Below are 24,436 nucleotides of genomic sequence, written 5' to 3'. Positions count from 1 at the left end.
CTACTGGAATAAAGTGTGGATGATTATACTTGGTAAAGCATTATTAATAAATTTTGTTTTATTTTAAGATTGTATTTCCCTTAGAACATAACTGGGGAACAGTAATTATTTAAATAAAAACAAAAAATATATATTGCTTTGATTACGTGTGTTAGCTTTCTATCTAGTATTGTGGTTGTGCATATGCGTATGCACAGTAACGGGAGAGTATTGGCAGATGTATGGACGAGAATAGAGGAATAAAGTCTAATTTTTGAAAGCCTGTGTAGGCATGTTAAAATCTGATTTTGGTGTCTTTGTTTTATGCAATTTCTTATTTTAAGATGTGTTCCACAGTGAATAGGAGAAAACTAATGACTCATCGATGCCTTAAACAATGTTTTTTAAATCATAGAATAAGAGAATTACAAATACTTTATTTTATTTCATTTTTAAAATCCATTGTTTTAATATTTTTATTGGAAAGTCAGATATACAGAGAGGAGGAGGAAAGACAGAGATCTTCCATCCAATGGTTCGCTCCCCAAGTAGCTGGAACAGCTGGAGCTGTGCCAATTCAAAGCCAGGAGCCAGGAGCTTCCGGGTCTCCCATGTGGGTGTAGGGTCCCAAGGCTTTGGGCCATCTTCGACTGTTTTCCCAGACCACATGCAGGGAGCTGGATGGGAAGTGGAGCTGCTAGGATTAGAACCGGCCCCCATATGGGATCCTGGTGCATCCAAGGCTAGGACTTTAGCTACCATGCTATTGCACTGGACCCAAGAATCAAAAATACTTTTAAGAACTCTAGCTTTTAAAAATAGATATATATTTTTTAATGCTTAGCACATCCTCTTTAAAAGCTTAAAAGGAAAAAGTAGATGAACTGAATGTATTGAATTATTTGGCTGCAAAGCTGCCATACTGCAATGTTCCACAAGTGATACTGGACAGCTCCCATTGGTTGTAATTCTGCATCCTACTACCAACGGGGCTCTGTGAAGCGGGTCCGACTGCTTCACTGTTCGCCTGCGGGCTTGAGCTGGGGGCAGGACCCGGAGGGGGTGGAGCTTGAACCTGGGGAAGTAGTCTTCCAGACACTGAATGGAAGCAAGTAGCATCTCATGGCTGGATCGCTCGCGGCCGCTACCATGCACCCGTCCGGAGCCGGTATCGGGCAGCCAGTGCACCATTTGGTGGTAGGCTCTGCCTGCTGGCTGCCCGGCCAGAGAGCTCTGGGATTTGGTTTCTATGATTGCTGCTTAGAAAGCTCCATGATGAACCCTCAGGGCTTTGGGTACATGAATCAACCCTAAAGATTCCCAATGATGTAAATCTCCCCCGATGGACCTCTACCTAATTTGGCCTCAACCCATGTGTTTTTAAAATTGTATAACCAAATATATTTTCAAAACCTTTTACTACTCAGAAATTGGGCGGGAGAACAAAGAAACCTCCCATCTCCTGTGAACGTGTGAGGAAGCTGTGTAGTGTAACCTCTCAGGCACATAACAGGTAACTTGTAGACAATAGATTCAAGACAACATTAGACAACAGTAAAACTACAAAGACATATAGGGGAAACCAAGAGCGACCCTGACAACCTATTAATAGGAGGTCATGTGCGCAGAGCAGTGGGGGACCACAGAGTGGAGCAGGTGGATAGGAGGAGGCTTGTATCCTAAACCTGGAGTCTCCAGGATCCCCACCAAGGGCTATCAGTACAGGTGCCAAGGATCACATCCCAACTGCCAAAGAGACCACGGGGAACTGGAATGCCTTCGAAGGCCGAGAACTCAGAGGACATCCGCCACCCCCCCACCCCCTTTGGACCTACCACACGGAATGGAAGAAGCTGAGGCCTTTATCATAGGATCCAAGGCCATCGGAACAACAACCAGGAAACCTGAGTGATCTTCAGAAACAGAAGAACAGTAAACTTCCTTCAGGACTAGGGAGAGGAGCTATCTCTGCAATGGGTCCCTACCCTCTCTGCAATGACCATAAAGGACGCTCCAGAACCCCACACCCCCAACACACACACACACACACACACACACACACACACACACACACACACACACTCACAAATTGGAATGGATAGGCAGAGAACAACAAGGAAGACTTGGTCAGCATGAACTCGCACACCTTACTAGGTAGGACACGGGGATTAAGTAGTGCTCACCAAGGTATGGAAGATTGCTCTGCACATCCTTCCTAAAACTGTTTCGCACCTCAATTGTTGAAATGTCATTGAAATGGTCACAGGAAGTTGTTAAGACCATGCATCCAATTTTGACAAATTGGTTGCTCAATACTTTGTCACTTTATCCCTTAATATTATATATTGTTGCTGATGTTATGTTGGGGCTTTTAATTGACTGGGATTCTACTCTGTTGGCTCTGCCTTCGGACCGGAGAGGGTCTCCCCAAAAAGCCGCTGAATTTGACTGGACAATGAGATGCTGGACTCTATGCTTGGTGTATGCTTGCAATGAAGGAATCTCAACTAAACCTGAACTGTGGTTGCGCAATGGGGGAGGAGCCCACCATGGGGGGAGGGTTGGGAGAGGGGTGAGGGGAATCCCAGTGCCTATATAGAACTGTGTCACATAATACAATGTAATTAAAAAATATGTATAATAAAAATAAATTTTAAAAATTCTGTATCCTAGCATTTCATAGGCATTATTAATTAGGGATTCAGCTGATGGACCTTATGAATGAGGTATGATATGAGAATATGATAATGAGAATGATAAATGAGAAAATATTTTAAAATATAGTAGCAATTGAATAAATTCTACAAATAACCAGAAATTGCAGATAATAATAAAAAAAATCTACTTAAGGAAATATGTCAGAGAGGAAGTCACAGGGTTAACATGTGTTCACTACAAACTGTTCATGTTTAATTTTAATTAAGTTCAATTTGAAGTTTCATGAACATACTCGCATGCTATCTTTTGTGTCTTAGCTTTTCTGCCTTACTATTTCCAGGATTGAAGTGTGTGTGCCTTCTGTGTGACTCTTCAAACTTCACCTGCCAAACAGAAGGAGCATGCTGGGCCTCTGTCATGCTAACCAATGGGAAAGAGCAGGTGATCAAGTCCTGTGTTTCTCTCCCAGAATTAAATGCACAAGTCTTCTGTCATAGTTCCAACAATGTTACCAAAACCGAGTGCTGCTTCACAGATTTTTGCAACAATATCACACTACACCTTCCAGCAGGTAAGGAATTTATCTTTGTTGTTTCCAAGTTCAATTTTATTCTTGGGAAACTGTAAGCATGATAGAAATCAAACTCTCTTATGTTTCTTTAAATATGAAAATCTGTTTTACAATTCTTTTGTTTTTGACTAGTAAAATTCTTTAGAATCTAGCTGATGTGATTTGTTTCAAGTGCATATCTGTCAAAATATTGAAGACAACTAAAAATTTTAGCGTGTTCATACAAAGCATACTTTTCGAATTGACTAATGGATTTCAAGTAAAATGTAAATTTATGTGGTTTATTCTAAAGAAAATATATACATACACACACTAATCAAGAAAAAATGAGCAAAACATGTAACAATAGATTACCAATTTTTGTGGAGATACAGTGCTCATTTTAGGGATGCTTTCTCCATATCTTGTTTTTCACAGCTAGAGCAAACTTACAGGAGAGAAATTTGCAGAGACGGCCAGCTGCTGGTGTGCATAGGAAGCAATGCAGAAGCCTGATCCTACAGCAGTCAAGGGGCAGACTGGTTGAGAGTCGGAGAAGGGAGGGCAGTGGCCGGGGATGAGATAACTTCTCCTGGGACTTCCTTCCTGGGGACCAGGTGGTTGGAAAGGAATGGGAAGCATGGGATGGGGGAACACCACTGGGATTAGTTTGAGCTGGACTTTTATTGATTTTTTTTTTTTAATATAAGAGCAGGAATCCCTGGAGGGATTGGATCTTCCTTCTGACAGGATCGTGCAGTGGTTTGGGAGCTGAAAATGGTTAAGACTTGTGTTCTTGCTCCATCAATCCTGAGTATAGATAGAAAGATGATTGTGAGCCCCTTTAAGGAAGAAACCCGGCTGACTCCCGTGACCTGGCTGGATTGGCAGGAGCGCTGCTCTGAATCATAGGCTCATAGAGAATACACACTGTCTTTAGATGAAAGTTTACAGGCAACCCCTTCAATAATGATGGTTGCTTTGGAATGTAGGCAGAGCAAAGGACATTTTTGCTTGGGCCTTACAAAGTCTAGTGTTGGAAAGTAGGAGTCCTTGACCCCTAGGCCAATTGAATTCACAGTGCTCTGGCTCTTGGCAGAGCTTTTCAGCTCCTCAAAAGCTGGCTTCTGTCATGTTTGGTCAGTGTCCGAGCTTTCCATATCATATGGGAGTAGACTGGCTTTGCTGACAGGCCATCATGGACAGCAGGTACCAATGGCACACCACCCATCTTTACATTGTTCCTACTGCTTAGCTGGCTCTTCTTACTCCCAGTTTTTGTTAAAGTAGGCAGCCTTTGGGATGTCAGCTAAGGGGGTGCTGCACTCCCGTCTTAATCTTTAATGGCTTGAGCTAGAAATCTGTAATTATAGTCATGTTTTGTGGTTTTCTTGTGAGGTGAGACAATATCCTCTAGGGGAGCTGTGTGCTTCTAGGTAAGATAAAGACAGGGTGATCATCTTAATGAACTGTTTATAAATTTTTTATATTTTATTATTATTATTATCTCATTTTATGATACAGTTCCATATTCCCTTATCCCCTCTCTTATTCGCTCCCCTCACCTAGTTCCTCTATATCATTACTAACATATAATTCTCCATACATAGTCATATGTCCATCATTGCGGGCATGGACAATGGCAGAAAGTCTAGAATCCTGTTGTAAAGATATATTAAACAGTTTCATTGTAAGTCCATCTTTGTCTGGAAGCAGAAATGCATATTACACTGCATTCTCACATCTGGATGTTAGTCTTCATTTCACAGCTACTGTACATCCCCTTAAATGAAAAATCATGATACAAAATCAACAATAGAAAGAAAAATAGAAATTTACAATGCCGTGAAGTTAAATGACATGTTACTAGATATGACAATCTCCATTACACAGCTACTATACATCCCCTTAAATGAAGAGCCACAAAACAAAATCAACATCAGGGAGAAAAAAGAAATTAACAACACCAAGAAGTTAAATAACATGCTATTAAATGACTAATGTATAGCTGAAGAAATGAAAATCAAGAACCTTCTTGAAGAAAATGATGTTACTGCATGATCTACAAGTCATTGAATGATTTAATCAGAAGAAAGTGTTTTGAAGAGATGAAACCAACAGAAAACATCAAAACCCATGTAATACAGTTTCTCCTGATCTTTGTTGAAGTGTGTCTCCTCCAGACAATGAGAAGATGGGTTTTGTTTTTTAATCCAGTCTACTAATCTATAATGTTTGACTGAGCTTAAGCCATTTACATTCAGAGTTTAATATGTATGGGTGGTACTTTGGTCCTGTCATTTTAGGAATGGGTTGTTCATTGGTTTAATCTTCTGTTGTCATTTTACTGGGATGTTCTTCACATTTGCCTTTGGTTTTGGTAGGTGCTATTCCTCTTCTCTGTCAAGAGAACATCTTGAAGTACTATTTGTAGGGCAGGTTTGAAAGAGGCAAATTCTTTTAACTTTTCTTTGCTGTGGAAGAATTTTATTTCATTTTCAAAGATGAAAGAAAGCTTTGCTGGATATGTTATCCTAGGCCGACAATTTTTTTTCTTTTAGAATCTGGATTATGTTACTCCACTCTCTTCTTGCCTGTAGAGAATCCTGTGAGAGATCTCCTGGAAGTTTAATTGGCATTCCTTTATATGTCAACTGATTTTTTTCATGTGCACATTTAAGGATCTTTTCCTTATGTTCAATTGAAAAGAGCTTGATAATCATGTGTCTTGGTGAAGATCGCTTTTGATCAAGCCTGTTGAGAGTTCTGTGCCCCTCCTGGATGTTGTTTCCCAATTCTTTCTCTAGATTAGGGAAATTTTCCTTTATTATTTTATTAAATAAATCTGTAAAGCCAGTTCCACTTTCTGCACCTTCTGGGACTCCCATAACTCTTACATTTGGCCTCTCAATAGTGTCTTCCAATTCTTGAATACTTTTTTTGGGCTCAGCCAGCTCTGCTTCCAGCTTTTTGGTTGCTTCCCTCAGTGACAGGAAATATCTCCCAATTCTGAGATTCTTTCTTCTGCTTGCTTCATTCTATTTTGGAGATTCCCCACTGTACTTGTAATTTGCTCTACTGTGTTCTTAATTTCTGATATACCAGCCTTGATTTGCTTTATTGCTTGCTTAAATTCTTTGAACTCTTGCATTAACTTCTCATTTTTGATCAGAATCTCTAAAATGAGTCTTCTTAAGGATTCTGTGTCCCCCATTTTCTCGATGTCTTCCTCAGTTAACTGAGGTTGGCATAGGGTTTTGCTCCTTTGTAGGAGAGTTTTCAGTAATATTGATTGTGCCTTTGTCTCTTCCTTTGCTCTTGATCATTGTACTTCTGGTTAGCAGACTCTTCTCTTGGGGCAGGTTTCTAAGTTCTGTCAGCCACAGGTCTACAATGCGATTTTACTTATTGCAGTTGGCACACAACTTTTTGCTTGCAGCCACTTGTGCCACAAGCTCCAGCGAGTTCCAGGTCTGGGTTCTTATGTCAGATATCCACCGTGGTTTTCACAGCCCCAGGGCTTGGCTCACCACTCTCCACCTCCTGTGATACCATGCTGAGGCTGCACTGTTGTCTCTGCAACCTTTCTCCCACTTTCAGTTGGAGCAGGTTCCAGGATTAGAGAGACACCAGGTGTCCTATCTAGTTAGGTTGTTGGTGGTGCTGATCTTGCTGGAACCTGTTGGACGTTAGGTCTGGGTGCCACCCTGACCTATTTTGACTGATATGATGCCACAGTCAGTATTATTTTCCTGTGGGACCAGTGAAATCCATGGAGCTCAGTGAGTTCTCATGAACTCAGCACATGCACAGTTCACTGTTGTCCCCTGCAGTCCCAATGCTATTGTCACAGTGTACAAAATGGTGCCTGATGTGCTACCACAACAGTTCTTGATCTGCTGGCTGTCAGATCCGAGGGTTACCCAGACCTGCCCTGGGTGGAACCTGTAGAATGCCACGTCAAGTCAGAAATGAGCTCACTCCCAGCTCAGCACAGCTCAGTCCTTTCCCTTGCCTTTGCCTCCTTGTGCAAAATGGTACCCAATTTGGCTCTACGGGGCTGACTGGGCTGTGAAATCCACCCTTTTCTCTCACTGCCCATCTGAGATCTGCTGCTCTGTCTCTGCTCCTGGTCAAATCAAATGAACCAGCAGGACGGACAGTTCTTTGTCTGGGTTCACCTCCCAAGCTCCCAGTGAAAGTCCCTTCCCACCTGGTTGCTGATGGAGTTCCAGCTGCTGGTGGAGTTCAGATTGCTGTTAGCTCAATGCCCCAGTAGTATCAGTCACTGCAACACCACACCGCTGTACCCACTGCTTTTCTGTGTCTGTCAGTCTCCAGGTACCCATCTGCTGTTGTTCTGGCCTCTCCTATTTCCTGGAATGTGTGCTCTCTGCTTCATCCTGATTAAATGTTTTTCCATCCCTTTAAACGTGTCCTTACCCTATTCTGCCATCTTGATTCCGAACTGTTTATAAATTTTGAAATCATTAGTTTACCTCTCACTTAGTTTGGTTTGAAAAAAAGAGAGTTGGGTTGGTTTGCTTACTGTGTTCATAGTGAAATAAACCTAGCTGTGAAATCATTATCTAAATGCTCTTGTTTTTGGTTGTACTATTTGATCTTTATGCAGCCAGGCTATTTGCTCTTTTATGTGTGGCTGGGTATTATATAGAGAAAGGTTAGTCACCCCTAAAATCTGGAGATCAACCCTCTCTCCCAAGAATTCTTTTTTTTTTAAAGATTTATTTTTATTATTTTTTAATTGGAAAGGCGGATATACAGAGAGGAGGAGAGACAGAGAGGAAGATCTTCCTTCCGATGATTCACTCCCCAAGTGAGTGCAACGGCCGATACTATGCCAATCCGAAGCCAGGAGCCTCTTCTGGGTCTCCCACGTGGGTGCAGGGTCCCAAAGCTTTGGGCCGTCCTTGACTGCTTTCCTGGGCCACAGGCAGGGAGCTGGAAGGGAAGCGGGGCTGCCGGGATAGAACCAGCGCCCATATGGGATCCTGGGCATGCAAGGCGAGGACCTTAACCACTGCACCATCGCGCCAGGCCCCCAAGAATTCTTCAGAATAGAATCAGCTTCCCATGTTGGAGGGAAGAGAGGAAAAATGAGGGAATAAGCTAGACCCCTAAATAGCTTGTTCTCAGTGGTTTAATATCAGCTGGAAAATGTAGCAAACGATTTTAACGGTCAAATATCGATTTAAGAAAATATTTACCAAAAGGTCCAGTGCCTTCTAAAAATTTTAAAACAGGAGTACATGTATTGGAAACATTTATCTTTTACATATGTCAATTTAAATTATTTAAGAACCTAAAATATTACATAACATGATTATTACCTTAAGTCATGATTTTGGCCAAGTAAGAACTGTAGAAGCTAAATTGGACTGTATGGGGAGCAGTGAGCAATGCAGCGTCCCTTCACCTACGTTGTTTCCTTTGGGTCAGCATTATAGCTTTATGACACAAGTTGACTAGTTTGACCCGAAAATTAAAGCATAAATGTTTAACAGGGACTTAAAAATGGCTTCCTTCCTTTGCACCAACAAATTTAAACAGCTTATTAGGGATTTAAAACACTGCCTTTATCCTTTTTAAATTGAAACCAAATTTTGTAGTTTTGTGAAGTCCATCTGAGGGGGCTATAACAATAGAGTTGTGACCCGTTGCTATTTTGGCCCAGATCTATTGAACCACTTACAAAACAAGTTTTGCAAGTTACTATGTAATTTTTTTTTCAAGGAAATGATTTTTATCTACCCATGTTCAAGTGACAGCATTTGTTAGCACAAAGAGGCAAATAGAATTTGATTCCTTATTATTGTTCAGATATCTCTTGCCTTTAGCCTGATTTCATGGTACCTTATTTATCCTAATGTATAAGACGCAGAAAATTCTAATCTGAGTTTCTATCAGTAACCTGAAATCTAAAAGTTTGGAAGACATTAGGGGCATGTAATTCAGAATTAAAAACTAACCAGTGGTCTAAAAATTGTTTTGCCAGTAAATTTTGTTTAGTATTTTGTAATATAGTAACAATTCATTGCTTATTTATGCATTGATATCTATACACAGATATGTAGTTTCTTTCAAATTAGCATTTTAAGGCAGTATTTTCCAATTTGGAATGTTGTCACTATATTAATACTATGCCACTGTACCATTTTCTACCTATATTTTTAAAAAACTAACCCTTTTCTAAAAACTGAAATTCTATAGAATTTGTGAAATTGGAATTTCTATAGGAATTTAGTGTCACAATTATACCTTAAAAATGATTTGCTGGCCACAAATTGAAGATAACTGTGTAAACAAACAAATAAAAAAGCAATGCAATTATATTTTAATTAAGTATTTTGTATTTTATCTTTGTTCAAATGATGAAAGAAAGAAGTGTTAAAGACATTCTATGTTCTAGCAGTAAATATTTTTAAATAGTGATTGCTTAATATTTTTATTTATTTTTTCATTTTTTTATTATTATTCTCTGACACAGCTCCATAGGTTCTGGAATTTCCCTTATCCCTTCCCAAGATGCCTCCCTTCACACACATGATTTACCCTGTTATTATAATAGCATAGTGCTTAATAAGCAGTCATAAGTCTGACATTATGGACAAGGCAGAATTGAGCATCGATTGTCAAGATATATGCAGCAGTTTCATTAGGAGTAAATCTCTGATTTGGAAGTAGAGATGCACACTGCATTGTATTGTCATATCGGCGTATGATAATATCCATTATACAGTTACTGTACATCCTTTAAGAGAAAAGACACAAAATAAAATCAACATCAGGAAAAAAATAGAAACAATAACACGAAGTTAAATAACATGCTACCAAATGACTAATGTATCGCTGAAGAAATGGAAAACAAAATTAAGAACCTTCCTTAAGAAAACCATGCTACAATATGACCTATGAGTCTGTGACGAAGCTAATATATGAAAAAAAAAAACTGTTTTGAAGAAATGAAGCTAAAAACAAAACCATCAAAATTCATGAGATAGATTTTCACTGATTTTTGTTGCTGAGATGTGTCTCCTGTAGGCAACAGACAAATGGCTTTTGCTTTTTTTGATCCAGTCTACTAAATTATGATGTTTGCTTGATGAGTTAAATCCATTTCCATTTGGGGTTAATATGAATAGGTGACAATTTGGTGCTATCATTTCAGCAGTGGATTGTTGATTGTTTGCGTTACTCTTGTTGTTATTTTACTGGGATGTTCTTCACATTTGTCTTCGCTTTTGTTGGGTGCTAATCCTTTTCTCTGTCAAGAGAATGTCTTTTAAGTGCCATTTGTAGGGCAGGTCTAAGAGAGGTATATTCTTTGAGCTTTTCTTTACTGTGGAAGAATTTTACTTCATTTTCTTTTTTATTTTTTTCATATATTTTTTAATTGGAACGTCACATAACAGTCTGAAGGACTAAGACAGTTAGAGAAGTCATGTGATTCAATGTCATTCCAGGTCCTGTGTATTTACCACACGGATTCATCTCAGAAGCCTATAGCAGTTACTTCATGGACACTCTCTAGTACTTTTCCCACTCTTTAGGAAACATAATTCTAAAGCATTATCTCATCGATAGTAGGGAAAAGAAATTATATTCAGTAGAATTCATCCCCTAGTAAGTTACTTGGCACTCATGGTTTCTGGGCCACATTCAATTTTTTCTGCCTCAGATTCCATAGACTTTCTTGAGTTGGTAGAGATGTGAAATTGATGAGTATGTGTGCGCTTTGTTTTCTTATATTTTTTTACCACATGTTTTCTATGCTTACATATGTTTTGTTACATATTCATTATGTGACAGTTGTTTGTAGTATTCAGTATAAGAACATGCTGTACAAGTTTGTAGCCTAGAAAAAATAGGTTCTATCATATAGCTAGGTATGTGCTACGTTATCTCACACAGGTTTTGCTTTAGGTACATTCTGTAATGTTTGTACAATGTTGATATTTTCTAACACTACATTTCTTGCCATTAAATGTGTGTAATTGCATATTAAATCACTGTGAAAAGCAGTCTGTGATACAGCTATTGTACTTTGGTTAAGTCTGTCATGTGCATGGGCTAAATGACAGAAGGAAGGGTCAAGGCAGTGATTAGAAGAGGACAGGCAAAGGATTTTCTAAGAAATTATTTCCATTATTTTCCATGAGAGTTTTGTAGGGTTAGGGATTCCCTTGGCCCCCACTTCTTTGTCTGTCCCTAGATTTCCTTCCCTCATCCCCTCCCATATTATTACAGTAGTATAGTTCTTTAGTAACAGTTACAGGTTTAACATTCTACTATTTAAGTGCACCATGAAACTGGGAAGGTAGAAAATCTAGTATCATATTTTTTAAGGTATACTTAACTGTTTTACTGGGAGTTCTCCTTTTATTTGAAAGTAGAGATTAGGCAAAGTCTTTATGGTCCAAGCTGAAATGCATTCTTTCCTTTCTGGCTCTTTCAATATTTAACCCTGATGGCCAGGTCATTTCTGGGTAGCTGATAACTTGAGTACAGTAACATGGTTTCAGTATGTTTTAGTTGATTGGCTTCTGTCCTGGATCTTGAGTTTTTTTTTTTTTTAATGGCTGACTGCTTGCTTTGTTTCTTTGTGATAAAATTTCTAACTTGCATACAGCTACTGACCACCATAACCACTCCCACTTTACTCATTCCTAATATCCTTTTCTCTGCTGATATCCTGGTAACCAAATAGTTGGAATACTGCTGGCACTTATAGAAAAGCTTTTTAAGTGTTTGATAGTAATTGTGAACCTTAGTGGCTTTCATACAGGTTGCTATTATAATATGCGGAAGGAATATATTTTTTTACTGTATAAGCAGAAATGCTGAAACAGGAATTTTACAGTACATGGTTATTTTTAAAATGTATGAGACACTCTGATCTTCTATTTCATTAAATTAAGGTGCTGATCAGATACCGACAGTAGGTTTATTGACAGATAAAGAAATGCTCCTTTAGTTGGAGCTTAAATTGTGGTAAGTTCAGATGGCAGAAGGACAATTATTATTTTAATTTACTAGTTCCAAAGAAACCTGTTAAAATCCTAGTTACTGTTTATACTTTTATGTTTATGTGTTTCTTTTTAAATGGCCTTAAAGCCCATCTTATTGATTTATTTGAAATATTAACATGAATTAGATATCAGTCAAATTAATTCAGATTATTATAAGTAAGATTTGGTTTATTTTTAAGATCTATTATTTATCTGAAAGTCAGATTTAGAGAGACAGAGAGAGAGACAGAGAAAAAGAGGGAGGTGAAGGAAGAGAGGGAGATAAATAGAAAGAGAGAGAGAAAAAATCTTTCATTGCTGCCACAGGCCTACAGCCAGGAGCTGGGAGCTCTATCCAGGTTTTCTAGATGGTGGCGAGGGCAAGCACTCTTGGGTCATCTTCTGCTTCCTCTTCTAGGTTGTTAGTTGGGAGCTGCATCACAACGGAGCAAACAGTACAGCTGTGCCCATGTGGGATGCTGGTGTCTCAGGTGGTACACTTACCAAATCTATCCCAGAAATGAGTCAGAGGCTGAGCTTTAGAAGCTCAGGAGTCTATTTGCTGTCTGGTGGACTGTCCCCTTTTAACACACATGGAAGAGGGGAACAACCTCAATCTAGCTGTGTTCAAGGGTTTTAAAAAAAATTTTTTTTTTATTTTTAAAGATTTATTTTTATTATTTTTTTTTATTGGAAAGGCGGATATACAGAGAGGAGAGACAGAGAGGAAGATCTTCCATCCGATGATTCACTCCCCAAGTGAGCACAACGGCCGATACTATGCCAATCCGAAGCCAGGAGCTTCTTCCGGGTCTCCCACTCGGGTGCAGGTTCCCAAAGCTCTGGGCCGTCCTGGACTGCTTTCCCGGGCCACAGGCAGGGAGCTGGAAGGGAAGCGGGGCTGCCGGGATTAGAACCAGGGCCCATATGGGATCCTGGGCGTGCAAGGCGAGGACCTTAACCACTTGCGCCACTGCGCTGGGCCTGTTCAAGGGTTTTAAAGCAATGATTATCTAATTAACTAAGAGAGCATTGGCATATGATATGAGTCCTCCAATCAACCAGGTTCATATCAGTGCACAATACAAACTGTCAAATCAATTCTAGTGACATGGAACACAGATACCCCATTTTTAAGCATCATGTACTTTTAACAATCCAATCAGTAAGAGCTGCATTTCATCCAGTAGTGAACAGCAGAACTAGGCAAACCGGTCTTTCCAATTCCATGTACAGAAACAATTTGGGATAATCATTTTACTGCCTGAGCCATAAAAGAAAAGCAAGATCTCATCCTGGAATGAGATACTGTGTTGTGATAAGCACTCTCACTCCCTGTTCTGGACTTTCCAAGAGCTCAAGTTTATTATGGATGTCTGGTTATGGACAGATCCCAAAAATGTTTCAGAAGACATAGCTTTATTGCTGCCATTTTCTATTTTCTGGGCTGTTACATTACCCATTATTCCATAATGCTGGCCCATAAAATTTGGTTCAGATGATGTTGAGTTCAATTGCTTGCCCTTTTGAAAAAGACCATGTTGTTCAATGTCATACATGGGCTTAATCAGAGTTAGTAATATGACTTGATAGAAATTCTGTTGTATTTTCATACAAATATGGTGTTAGAAAACTTGCTCCCCCTGAAGTCTGCTGACATAGGTAACTTTGATGTCACTGGAGAAGGGGTCTTCAAATTAAATGGGTAGTACAGTTACCTAGAATTAGGTTTTCCAGATGAAACTTGGAAGGACAAAATCATTTCCCAAAACTTCCATTTATTTGATTAGTGCCTTGAGTTCATGTCCTTCCTAATAACAAATATGCTATTACTGTCACAAACTGGGATAGTATTGGGAATTTGAAAATTAAATATAGGTTATGCAAATAAGTTAAACAAGGGAAGCTTAGGTATACGTAATGCAAGTTGCTCTGATGTTTTCTTCCTGTACATTTTTAGATAAGTGTTTTCTTCAATTCCAAAAATATCTACGTGCTTTTCTAGATTCTGTGTTTTTACTGAATGCAGAGCCTTTTGATCTAGCACACTATGTGTTGCCAAATTTTCTGCTCAGTCACAAAACATACAAGATTCCCCTCTCTCAGCTTCCTTTGAGATTAGGAGGTACAGCATTTTAGTGGGAAAAATTCACTTTCAGGAGTAAACAGCATATCCTTTATGAAATATTCACATTTTCAGAAAGTATTTATTTATATAAATCACTGTGTACCAGATATGGAATACCCAGGTTATATTGTAGGTCAATTTTCACTTGTCTTAGCACTTTCAATACTGGCTGTCCTAGTAGCGTACCATTTTCTGCACATCTGTGCAAGGCAGGTATTATTAGTAGATTTCTGAATGTAGGCAAAACTCACGGGAGTTAGGTGTGACCCTAATGTTGTAATTTGTATTTCTCTAATAGCTACGGAGTCTTAGCATTTTTGCACTTGTCTGTTAGCCATTTGAATTTTCTTTTGAAAAATGCCTCCTTATTTCCTTCATCCATTTCTTAACAGGGTTGTTTTGTTTCCTGCTTTTCTAATCTGTGATTCTTCAGTAATTACTGTATTGACTGGTTCTGTGGAAAATGATTCTGTCATTACTTATTTTCATTACTTATGTATTTTTTTCCAAGAAATACTTATTTTTTTATGGGAAAATGAGATTTACAGAGAGAAGGAGACACAGAGAGAAAGATCTTCCCACCATTGGTTTAATCCCCAAGTGGCTGCAGTGGGTGGAGCTGAACTGATCTGGACCCAAGAGCCAGGAACCTCTTTGGGTTTCCAATACTGGTGTAGGATCCCAAGGCTTTGGGCTGTCCTTAATTGCTTTCCCAGGCCACAAGCAGGGAGCTGGCTGGGAAGTGAAGCAGCAGTGACACAAACTGGCACCCATATGGGATCCTGGCTACTTGACTTTTTGATGACTTCTTTACTTGTGTATTTCATGACTTGTGATTGTGAGCTCCTGTTTCTAAAAATCCTGGCTTGAAGAAACTCTTGAAAACTGTCTTTAAAACGTGATACCTTAGAGAATATTTATATTAACTTCTATCAGGAGACAAGGGGTCTCCCAACCCAAAATGTTCAACCCCACTGCTGGGTCTCTTGGGTCAGCATGATGAGTGAATTCTGAAAATGAGCCCAATTTACGTATATACCCAGCAGTGAAGAGTTCTCAGGAGAATATCCTCTTGTTCTGTTCTACTTAAAGTCAAGATTGAGGCAGTTCGTGTATTAAACACATATCACTTTGGGCTATTTCTTAGTTTTGTTTTTTTCCAAGACAATGCCTTTCTCAGTGGCTTGCCTGACTCCTGCAAGAATCTCAGATCTCAGATCTCAAGATCTGACTTTTTACTGTTTGAGGAACCATGATTTCATCTGCTGACCTTGTGATAGAGTCAGGTAATGTGAGCATCTGCCCCTTAAATGCTTCCAGTGTCAATGGCTGGGCAGGGTCTGACACACCTGTCTGTATTTGTAGTTTACTTTTAACTACTGCATGCTTTTTCTGTCTTTTCTTTCTTTCTTTTTTTAACCAACCTAATCATATTTTTAAAAAAGTATTTTTTTTTAAATTTGTGTTTTATTTAGCATTTCTTTTGTGTGTATGTATGAAGAAGGGCTTTTGTGGACATCTAAAGTGTAACTTGGCAAAAATGGAAATTCTCAGATGGTTTATTTTTGAAATGATACTGGCATAATTATCTATCCATCTGGAAGAAAACGGGGTTGTACCACGGTGTCATACCATATACAAAAATAAATTGCAGCTTGATTAAATATCTAATTGTGAAATATAAAACAATCTAAATGTCAGAGGAAAATTTAGAAAAAAATATTTTTGTGACTTTATAGTATGGAGGCTGTTCTTAAATAAGATAGGATACCCAGCTACTATAAAAGGAGAAACCAGATATAATTGATGACACAGGAGCTAAATTACAAATGAATGATAAAAAAAGACCATAAATAGAACCAGAGATACATTAAATATTGGTCAGAAGTATTTGTAGCATACATGACTTAAAAAGATATCCACTAAAATATATTGTGTGTGTGCCTTTGTGCATGAGTATGCTTGATAAGACTCAATTGGAGACAAAGAGTTAGGATGGTAAATGCCAAAAAGAAAAGAAAAATGTTAAGAGACACAAGCAGAAATTTTATGTGAGATAACATTTAAAAGAGTCAAATATCGAAAAGATGTTTATTCTCACTAACAGCTGGAGAAATGCAAATGGAAACAACATACTAAGTTTTTTTTTTTAGTCCAATAGGATGGCAATAGTTCATAAGAATGATGTGTCAGTCAGGGTGCTTTCGGTACAAAGGATTAAAAGCTTAGATTAAAATGTCACAGATAATAAGCGCATTCACCCAGGTGCAAGACAAGAAGCATGGAAGTACTCTGGTTCTATGGTCTGCTAATATACACCCAACAACGTCACCATTCTGCTCTCAGGTTTGTCATTTATAAGTCAGTGAACACACTTATTGTTTCAGACAATATTATTAAAGTTTTTGGAAATTGAAATAAAAAACGTATTTCTTCAAGAATCATAGAGGAATGGGGGAAGAGAAAAAAAAAAGGTGAGCAAGTTAGCACTCTCATCTGCTGCTATACTTCTTTTTAAAATTTTTTGTTTTTATTTGAAGGACAGATTTATAGAGAGAAGGTGAGACAGAGAGATCTTCGCTCCATTGGTTCACTCCCCAAGTGGCTGAGATGGATCGAGCTGAGCTAATCTGAAACGGGGACTGGGAGCTTCTTTGGGTTGCCCACGTGGGTGCAGCATTTCAAGGACTTGCGGCTAGATCAGCTGCTTTCCTAGGTTATAAACAATTTGCTGGATCAGAAGTGCAACACCTGGGACATGAACTGGCACTCCTGTAATATGGGATGCTAGCCCTACAGGCAGAGAATTAGCCTGTTGAACCACCAAGCTGGTCTGCTGGTTTACTTCTAACTGCCTGTAACTACTGAGGTGGGGCCGGGCCAAACCTGTGAGCCAGATAGTCCAAGTCTCCCACTTGGATTTCAGGAACCACATTACTTGGACTCAAATAGTTTTTCCTAATGTGTGCCTTCTTCTAATATGTTGGATTTTGTTATTAAGTAATTCAGGTTTTAAAGGAGAGAAATCAACTTAAATAGTTTGACAGAATCCCCATGTGTTTGTGATTGGGGTAACTAAGTCTTTTTTCTTACAGTAACTATGAAACTAAGTATGAATCCACCTGCAGTTATTCCAAGAGAGGAGGTTTGGGCTTTTTCCTAAGAAATAAAGAAAGGAAGGAAGGAAGGAAGAGAAAGGAAGGAAAGAAGAAAGAGGAAGGAGGGAAGAAAGGAAAGAGGGAAGGAAGGAAGGAAGGAAGGAAGGAAGGAAGGAAGGAAGGAAGGAAGGAAGGAAGGAAGGAAGAAGGAAGGAAGGAAAACAATACAGATAACACAGCAGTTAGCTCCGGGGAAGTTATCAATATATAGCCTGTGTATCAAGCAGACCCCAGGATTGAGTTTTCACTGTTTTAGTGCTGCAGGACGCCCCAGAAAAAAAGTATTTAATTTAGGTTATACAAAATCTAGTGGTTAACAGAAGAAAGTAGAGCTGCTCTTTGTAGAGGCAATTGCTGTGATATTGTGCCTCAAAGAAACACCGCACTTTTCCAAGGACATGGTCAGGACATGATGAGGAATAGCCATACATACAAGTATGCAATGAATGAGAATCAGCAGAAAACAGCACACACTAGAAACAGACAGAGGTTTGGAATTAACAGATGGAAATTGGAATCAATTATTATACAAAATTCAGCGATGCAAAAGGTAAGTTAAAAAATACATGCTTTCTCTGGGTGTTCCAAGAGGAAGGAAACATAATTGACCCAAGGCAGTCTAAGTAGAGATAACAATGCAAAAGTTTCCAGAACTGATGAAAGATACTGGTCTACAAATCTCAGAATCTCAACAGATATCAAAAGGATCAATGAAAAGAATTTGACACATGACTCCTTAGAACAGAGAAACACACTGAAAACTGACAAAGAAGAAAGAAAATTTAAAGGAACTGTGGAAGAGGGTTCATATGATAGCCATTGTAATATCAAAATATGAAACAGAATACGGGGGCCCAGCATGATCAATGACTAAGTCCTCGCCCTGCCAGTGCTAGGGTCCCATATGGAGACTGATCTGCGTCCTGGCTGCTCCACTTCCCATCCAGCTCCCTGCTTGTGGCCGGGGAAGGCAGTAGAGGATGGCCCTAGCTTCTGGCTTCAGATAGTCTTATTCCGCTGTTGAAGCCATTTTTAAAGTCAACCAGTGGATTGAAGATCTTTCTCTCTGTCTCTCCTTCTCTCTGTAAATCTGTTCTATCTTTTCAATAAATATAAAATAAATCTTAAAAAAAAACAGAAAAAGGAGAATTGTGTCTTCAATATTTTCAAAGATGACTTGGTAACATAGGACTTTTATATGTATTCATACACATATATAATCTGTAAAGGACTAGAATATAGAAGGTATTGCAGTAAGGAAAGTAGACTGAACTAGCCATTAGCAGATTATTTGGTACCAGAAACTGTAAAGAATATGCTGAGTCAGTGCCATAGCACAGTGGCTGAAGACTCCACCTACAGCACTGTAATTCGATGTGGACACTGGTTTGAATTCTGGCAGCTTCATTTTTGATTCTGCCTGCTGATAGTGTGCCTGAGACAGAGCGGAATACGGCCCAAGTCCTCAGGCCCCTACGCTCACATGGAAGACCCGGAAGAAGATCCAGGCTTTTGGCTTTGGACCAATCCAGCTCCAGTTGTTGTGGTCATTTGGGGAGTGAACCAGCAAATGGAAGATCTCTCTGTATCTCATCCTCTCTCTAATTTTGCCTTTCAGTAAAAATAGATAAATTTAAAAAAATAGGTGCAGATGAATGGAAATTAATAACAAAGTTGTAACATGCAAAAAGGATAGAAAAGTTAGAAAAGATAACAAACAGGTAATTTTAAAGGACATCGATGCACAGCAAAAAAGAAAGTCTTGTGTGTCTTTGAAAAAAATATCAACTGACTGACTGTGTAGTATAAAAATGGAATCCTAAACTTCATGCTTTGGATAATAATAATAATTATTATTATTATTAAATAATAATAATCCAGTGGAATTCAAGAAAAGAAAACATGTAACAGATGTGGCAAGAAGTATCTAGCACCCGGCGCAGTAGCCTAGTGGTTAAAGCCTCGCCTTCCAAGTGCTGGGATCCTCTATGGGTGCCAGTTTCCATCTTGGTTCTCCACGTCCCTTCCGGCTCCTTGCTTGTGGCCTAGGAAAACAGTGGAGGGCATTGCAAGGCCTTCAGACCTTGTACCGTGTTGGAAACCCAGAAGCAACTCCTGACTCCTGGTTTGAATGAGCTCAGCTCTGGCCATTGCGGCTCCTTGGGGAGTGAACCAGAGGATGGAAGGTCTTTCTCTGTCTCTCCTCCTCTGTAAATCTGACTTTCCAATAATAAATAAATAAATCTTAAAAAGAAAATGCCTGAACGCACCAGTAATACTTAATGTAAATAATTTAATGTAAGTAGACTAAATATTTCAGCTTAAAAAAATTATAGAATTGTGGGCCTGGAAAGGTAGCCTAGTGGCTAAGGTCTTCGCCTTGCACACTCCAGGATCCCAAATAGGCACTGGTTCTAATCCTGGCAGCCCTGCTTCCTATCCAGCTTCTTGCTTGTGGCCTGGAATGGCAGTCAAGGATGGCCCAAGGTCTGAGGCCCCTGCCCCCATGTGCAAGAAGCTCCTGGCTTCGCAGCACCGACCGTTGTGGTCACTTGGGGAGTGAATCAATGGATGGAAGGTCTTCCTCTTTGTCTCTCCTCCTCTCTGTATATCTGACTTTCCAATAAAAAAATGAATCTTTAAAAAAGATTATAGAATTAAAGAAAAACAAATAAAAGTACATGTTTTTTTTCTAAAAAATTTTTTTCTAAAAAAATATGTACTTTCTGGTTATATACTCAAAACTCTGAACACGTATCAAAGAATTGCCTCCATCAGCTCTGTCACAGCACTGTTCGCAATAACAAAAATAAAATCAAATAAATTGTCCTTCATAGATGAGTAAAGAAATTACACACAAACATATTTGTATAGATACAAATATATATATATATACAATGAAATATTGTTTAGCTATAAAAAGAATGGAGTTTTACCATTTGCATCACAATGGATACAACTGGAGGATATGTTGAGTGAAATAAGACAGACATGAAGAAAAATACCATATGTTCTCTCTTATATGTGGGAGTTAAATTTTTTTGAAAAGGGAAAAAAAACAAAAATAAAAATTAGACTGGATGTATCATGTTTGTTGCAAACACATTTTTGTCAGACTTTATCTTGTGCCGATGGTGAGGAATGTTCAAGTTTTTCAAAGGTCTCAAGAAAATGATCAGTGACAAAACTATGTTTTAAAGAAGGGTTGGGTATGGAAAACATTGTGGTACAGTCGATAAAGGCACCAGTTGTGACAGCAGTATCCTGTATGGGTGCTGGTTGCCGGTTTGTGTCCTGGCTGCTATCTTTCTGCTAATGGCTGCTAATGGCTTGGGAAATCAGCACAGGATCGCCCAAGTACCTGCTCCTCGTCACCCATGTGAGTGACATGGAAGAAGCTAGGCTTCTGTCTTTGACCTGGCACATTCTCAGGCATGTGGCAATCTAGATAGTGAGCCAGCAGATGCAAGATCTCTCTCCTGAGCTCCCTCTTTCTGTAACTTTCTATTTTAATGCTGACTTTAAACATAAATAAATAAAATGGTTTATTTTTAAATGCATGGTAATGGTTATTCAAATAAGATAACAAGTGCCCTGGGGAAGGGATATGAGTATGATGCCATAGGGCTGTGTCTGAGTGGGGAGTGTGGAGCACTGTGTTGTATGTACTTTTCTGCACATTCACTATACCTTCCAGCAAAAGAAGAGCAAATCATTAAGTTTCAAAATCATGGAGTATAGTGAAATCTATGCAAATTGACATATTGTATTACCACTTGGAGTTGACAAAGGGTAGATCTCACAGGCATGGGGCACTCCTTATAAATTCGACTCTTGCCTGACTTGTTTTATAGCACACATAGACAAAGTCTAATCAGTCAGAAATTGCTATGATAATTGACAGGTGCTTCAGACATGATTTCCTTCAATGCTGTTCAGTGGAACTTAAATTTTTAGTTGGTCTTGTGGGTGTCCATGTAACAGACAATATTTTCAGCTGCTCTTGTGACCATGAAATGAGGTTCTTATTAATACAATGAGGGGTAGTGTTTTAGACAACTTCTGGGAAGGGTCATTGGTAAATTATGCCATGCTCTGTTATGGAGGCTGAGCTTCTTATAGCAGCCTCAACCTGCAGAGTGATGGAATGAGAACTAGCAGAGAGGAATGTGGCTCTGGAAACATCATGGGGCTTGTCTGCGAACGTAGAACTACTCACTTTCAAATTTCTTCTACATGATTCTTCTGTAGTCTGTTTGGCAAACTCAGTTCTTGTTGGCATAAAAGTATCATAACAAATCATGCTGAATCTTATTTGACAATGAGTTGTATCTGGCCCACAAATGAATTTATTTGACCTGCATAATTTCTGGAAGAGAAATGGAATCTGTTTATAAGGTTAAAAGAGTTTGCTGCATTTTCAATGTTTGTGCCTCCCATCTTCTCAATTTTATACGTCCAAGTCCTAACTCCAAGGGAATGATGCTAAGAAGTAAAGGATGTGCTTGTGTGTGTGTGTGTGCGCATGTGTGTGTGTCTGGCTTTGGGGGATGATAAGCAGGGTGCAGCCCTCATGAATAAGTTCCCTAATGAAACAGGCCTAGGGAAACTTGTGTTTCTTCCACTAAGTGAGAATACAGCAATGAGCTTCAATCTATGAGAAAGAAAGAGGGCGTGTGGGTCTGGGAGAGGGAGGACTCACCAGACACTGAATCTGTTTGTTCTTTAATATTGGACTTTCCAAACTCCAAAACCGTGAGCAGTAAGCCTCAGTTGTTTATTAACTTTCCAGTTAATAACATTATGTTACAGTAGCACTAATGATCTAAGGTAGAGTCTTAGTTAAGGATCCATATTCCTGATTGTCTCTAAACATCAGAGGATTTGGGATCTCTTAGGTCCCTCTTGTGTTATTGGTTGGCTAAAGCACAACAATGTCTGATATTTCTTTATGTGATGTGAGTATTCCCTATTTATTTCAAATGGTTTATATCCATTATCCTAGAATTCCTACTACCAATCGCTTAATGATTTCTAGTTTAGATGAGTTGTTCTGTTATAGTTTTGTATGTTTTCTTCCTTGATACTAAACATATGTCTTTTTCTGTATGAAATAACCTTTTTTTTTTTTTGCTTGATTCTTTCAGGGATGCTTGCGTTTCAGTTCATAATAGAAATGATTTCTGATCACTCTAGGCAATCTTAGGGACATACTCAGAGAATTAGCTCATATGTCAAAAAAAGCATCAAGAATACTCAAACTGCCCATGAAAATTTTCCAACATATGATCAGGAATTTTTGACTAGAAAAAATGTGCTATTTATACTATTGATTTTGACTGACACTACTATTTAGTTCATATTTACAGTAATTGAAACCTTTCATATAGAAATAGAATATTCAACAGGACCTTCAAGTTACAGATATGTTTATTTCCATTTTGCTACCAAAGCATATAGTGCTTGAATGGGTAAGTGTAGAAACAATTTTTCTCCTTTGTATCAATACGTAATTTTAATAATTATATTTTACTAATTTAAAATAATTCATATAAACAAAATAAAGGCACAAGATTAAAGTATGGGTGTTTTACTGACTTCTGTTGTTTTTACTTTCCCAGTTATGTAAACATAAAAGGAAAATATTTTCAATCATTTGTGGCAGGTGTACAATGTATATTGATTAAGTGTATGCTTAAATTAGACTTAACCTGAATGAAAGTCTGCATCTAAAGGGAGGTAAGCTGCTAACATTTTAGAATCTATCAAAATTTTGTCATTTTAAATCATCCTAACTTTCAAAAATTAAAGACTCAGGAATAAGAATTTGGAAGTTTCATTATCTTGCTTGCTTGAAAAAAACATCTGTTGTTTGTTTCCTAACTTTCTAAGATTTTTTTTTAATTTGAGACAGAAATTCTTTGCTGTAGTCAATGTGAGATGACATGGGCATGCTGAGAGACACTCATGGGAGCCTTGTGGAACTGTTCTGCCATCACACTAACAAATCCATTTATAGCTCACCTTCTGGGGATTTAGGACAACACACCTGACAGGTGTGCTAGACAGGCTTTTATTTCCCCTTCATCAAATGAGAGGTGCCATAACTTTTACGTTTTGGAAGGGGCTCTGAAAATAAGTATACAAAAAAAGTAAACTAGGTGTGTCCAAAGTTTAGTATCAGAAGCATTTCTTTCCCATAGAAACAGCTACACTTATTTAAATTACAAACTCTGGTTTTTGAGGTTGTAATGGGAAATTGAAAGCAAACACTATAACAGATTCTAATCTTATGATGCCACATTATACAAGGCTCAACTCTCTTAGTTATGTAAATAATGCCATTCTTTTATTCATGTGTTTTTATGGTTATTATGTGCGAGACAGTGAGCTAGGTCAATTGTGCTTATTCCACATCTATCTTTCCTACTGAACAAGCTTCTTGCTTGAACCTATAAGCTGGACAGAAATCACACTAACAGATTACAGGACAGAGAAGTGTTACTTTTCCTTTGTCATCAGTATTTTAAGTGCCTTACGCTATGAGCTGGGGCGATAGAGGTTTGAGATGTAAGTACTTCTTACAAAGACCTTTGCTTTTTCCCATATGAAGGTTTGAATTAAGGGGGAAAATGCCTTAAAATGTTCCTTGAGTAACTATTAATTCTTTATGGACTTGTATCATTTAGGTTATATGTTTGAATAATAAACAAAGTAACATTTGTGTTTATTGCATGCCCTAAGGAAAATTAACTTTGAAACTCACTTTAATTCATTTTCCTAAAATTTTAGTCAATCTCACCTCTGATTGAAAGTTTTTCATTCCTTTTATGCCCACAATTATGTTCTTCAATCTGAATTCACATTTTAATTTCTTAAGACATAGAAGTGTTACTGTCTGCAAATGCACTTGCTCATGGTCAGAAGAAGGTCT

At 38.5% G+C, this 24,436-nt stretch overlaps 1 protein-coding gene across 3 annotated transcripts in view; it reads left to right on the top strand.

Moving 5' to 3' along the window:
• Window positions 1–24,436, top strand: part of ACVR1C (activin A receptor type 1C) — a 76,987-nt gene that overhangs the window by 28,680 nt on the left and 23,871 nt on the right. For all 3 annotated transcript variants that reach the window (XM_040972035.1, XM_040972034.1, XM_040972033.1), the window contains exon 2: window positions 2,978–3,208. In XM_040972035.1, the coding sequence (XP_040827969.1) occupies window positions 2,978–3,208 (231 nt within the window). The remainder of the gene's footprint in view (window positions 1–2,977; window positions 3,209–24,436) is intronic.

Source organism: Ochotona curzoniae, unplaced genomic scaffold, assembly GCF_017591425.1.
Source record: "Ochotona curzoniae isolate NIBS_2020 unplaced genomic scaffold, NIBS_Ocur_1.0 contig_2210, whole genome shotgun sequence".
In the NCBI taxonomy this organism is placed as follows: Eukaryota; Metazoa; Chordata; class Mammalia; order Lagomorpha; family Ochotonidae; genus Ochotona; species Ochotona curzoniae.
Note: the sequence above shows the minus strand (reverse complement) of the source record. Positions and strands in the feature narration are given on the sequence as shown.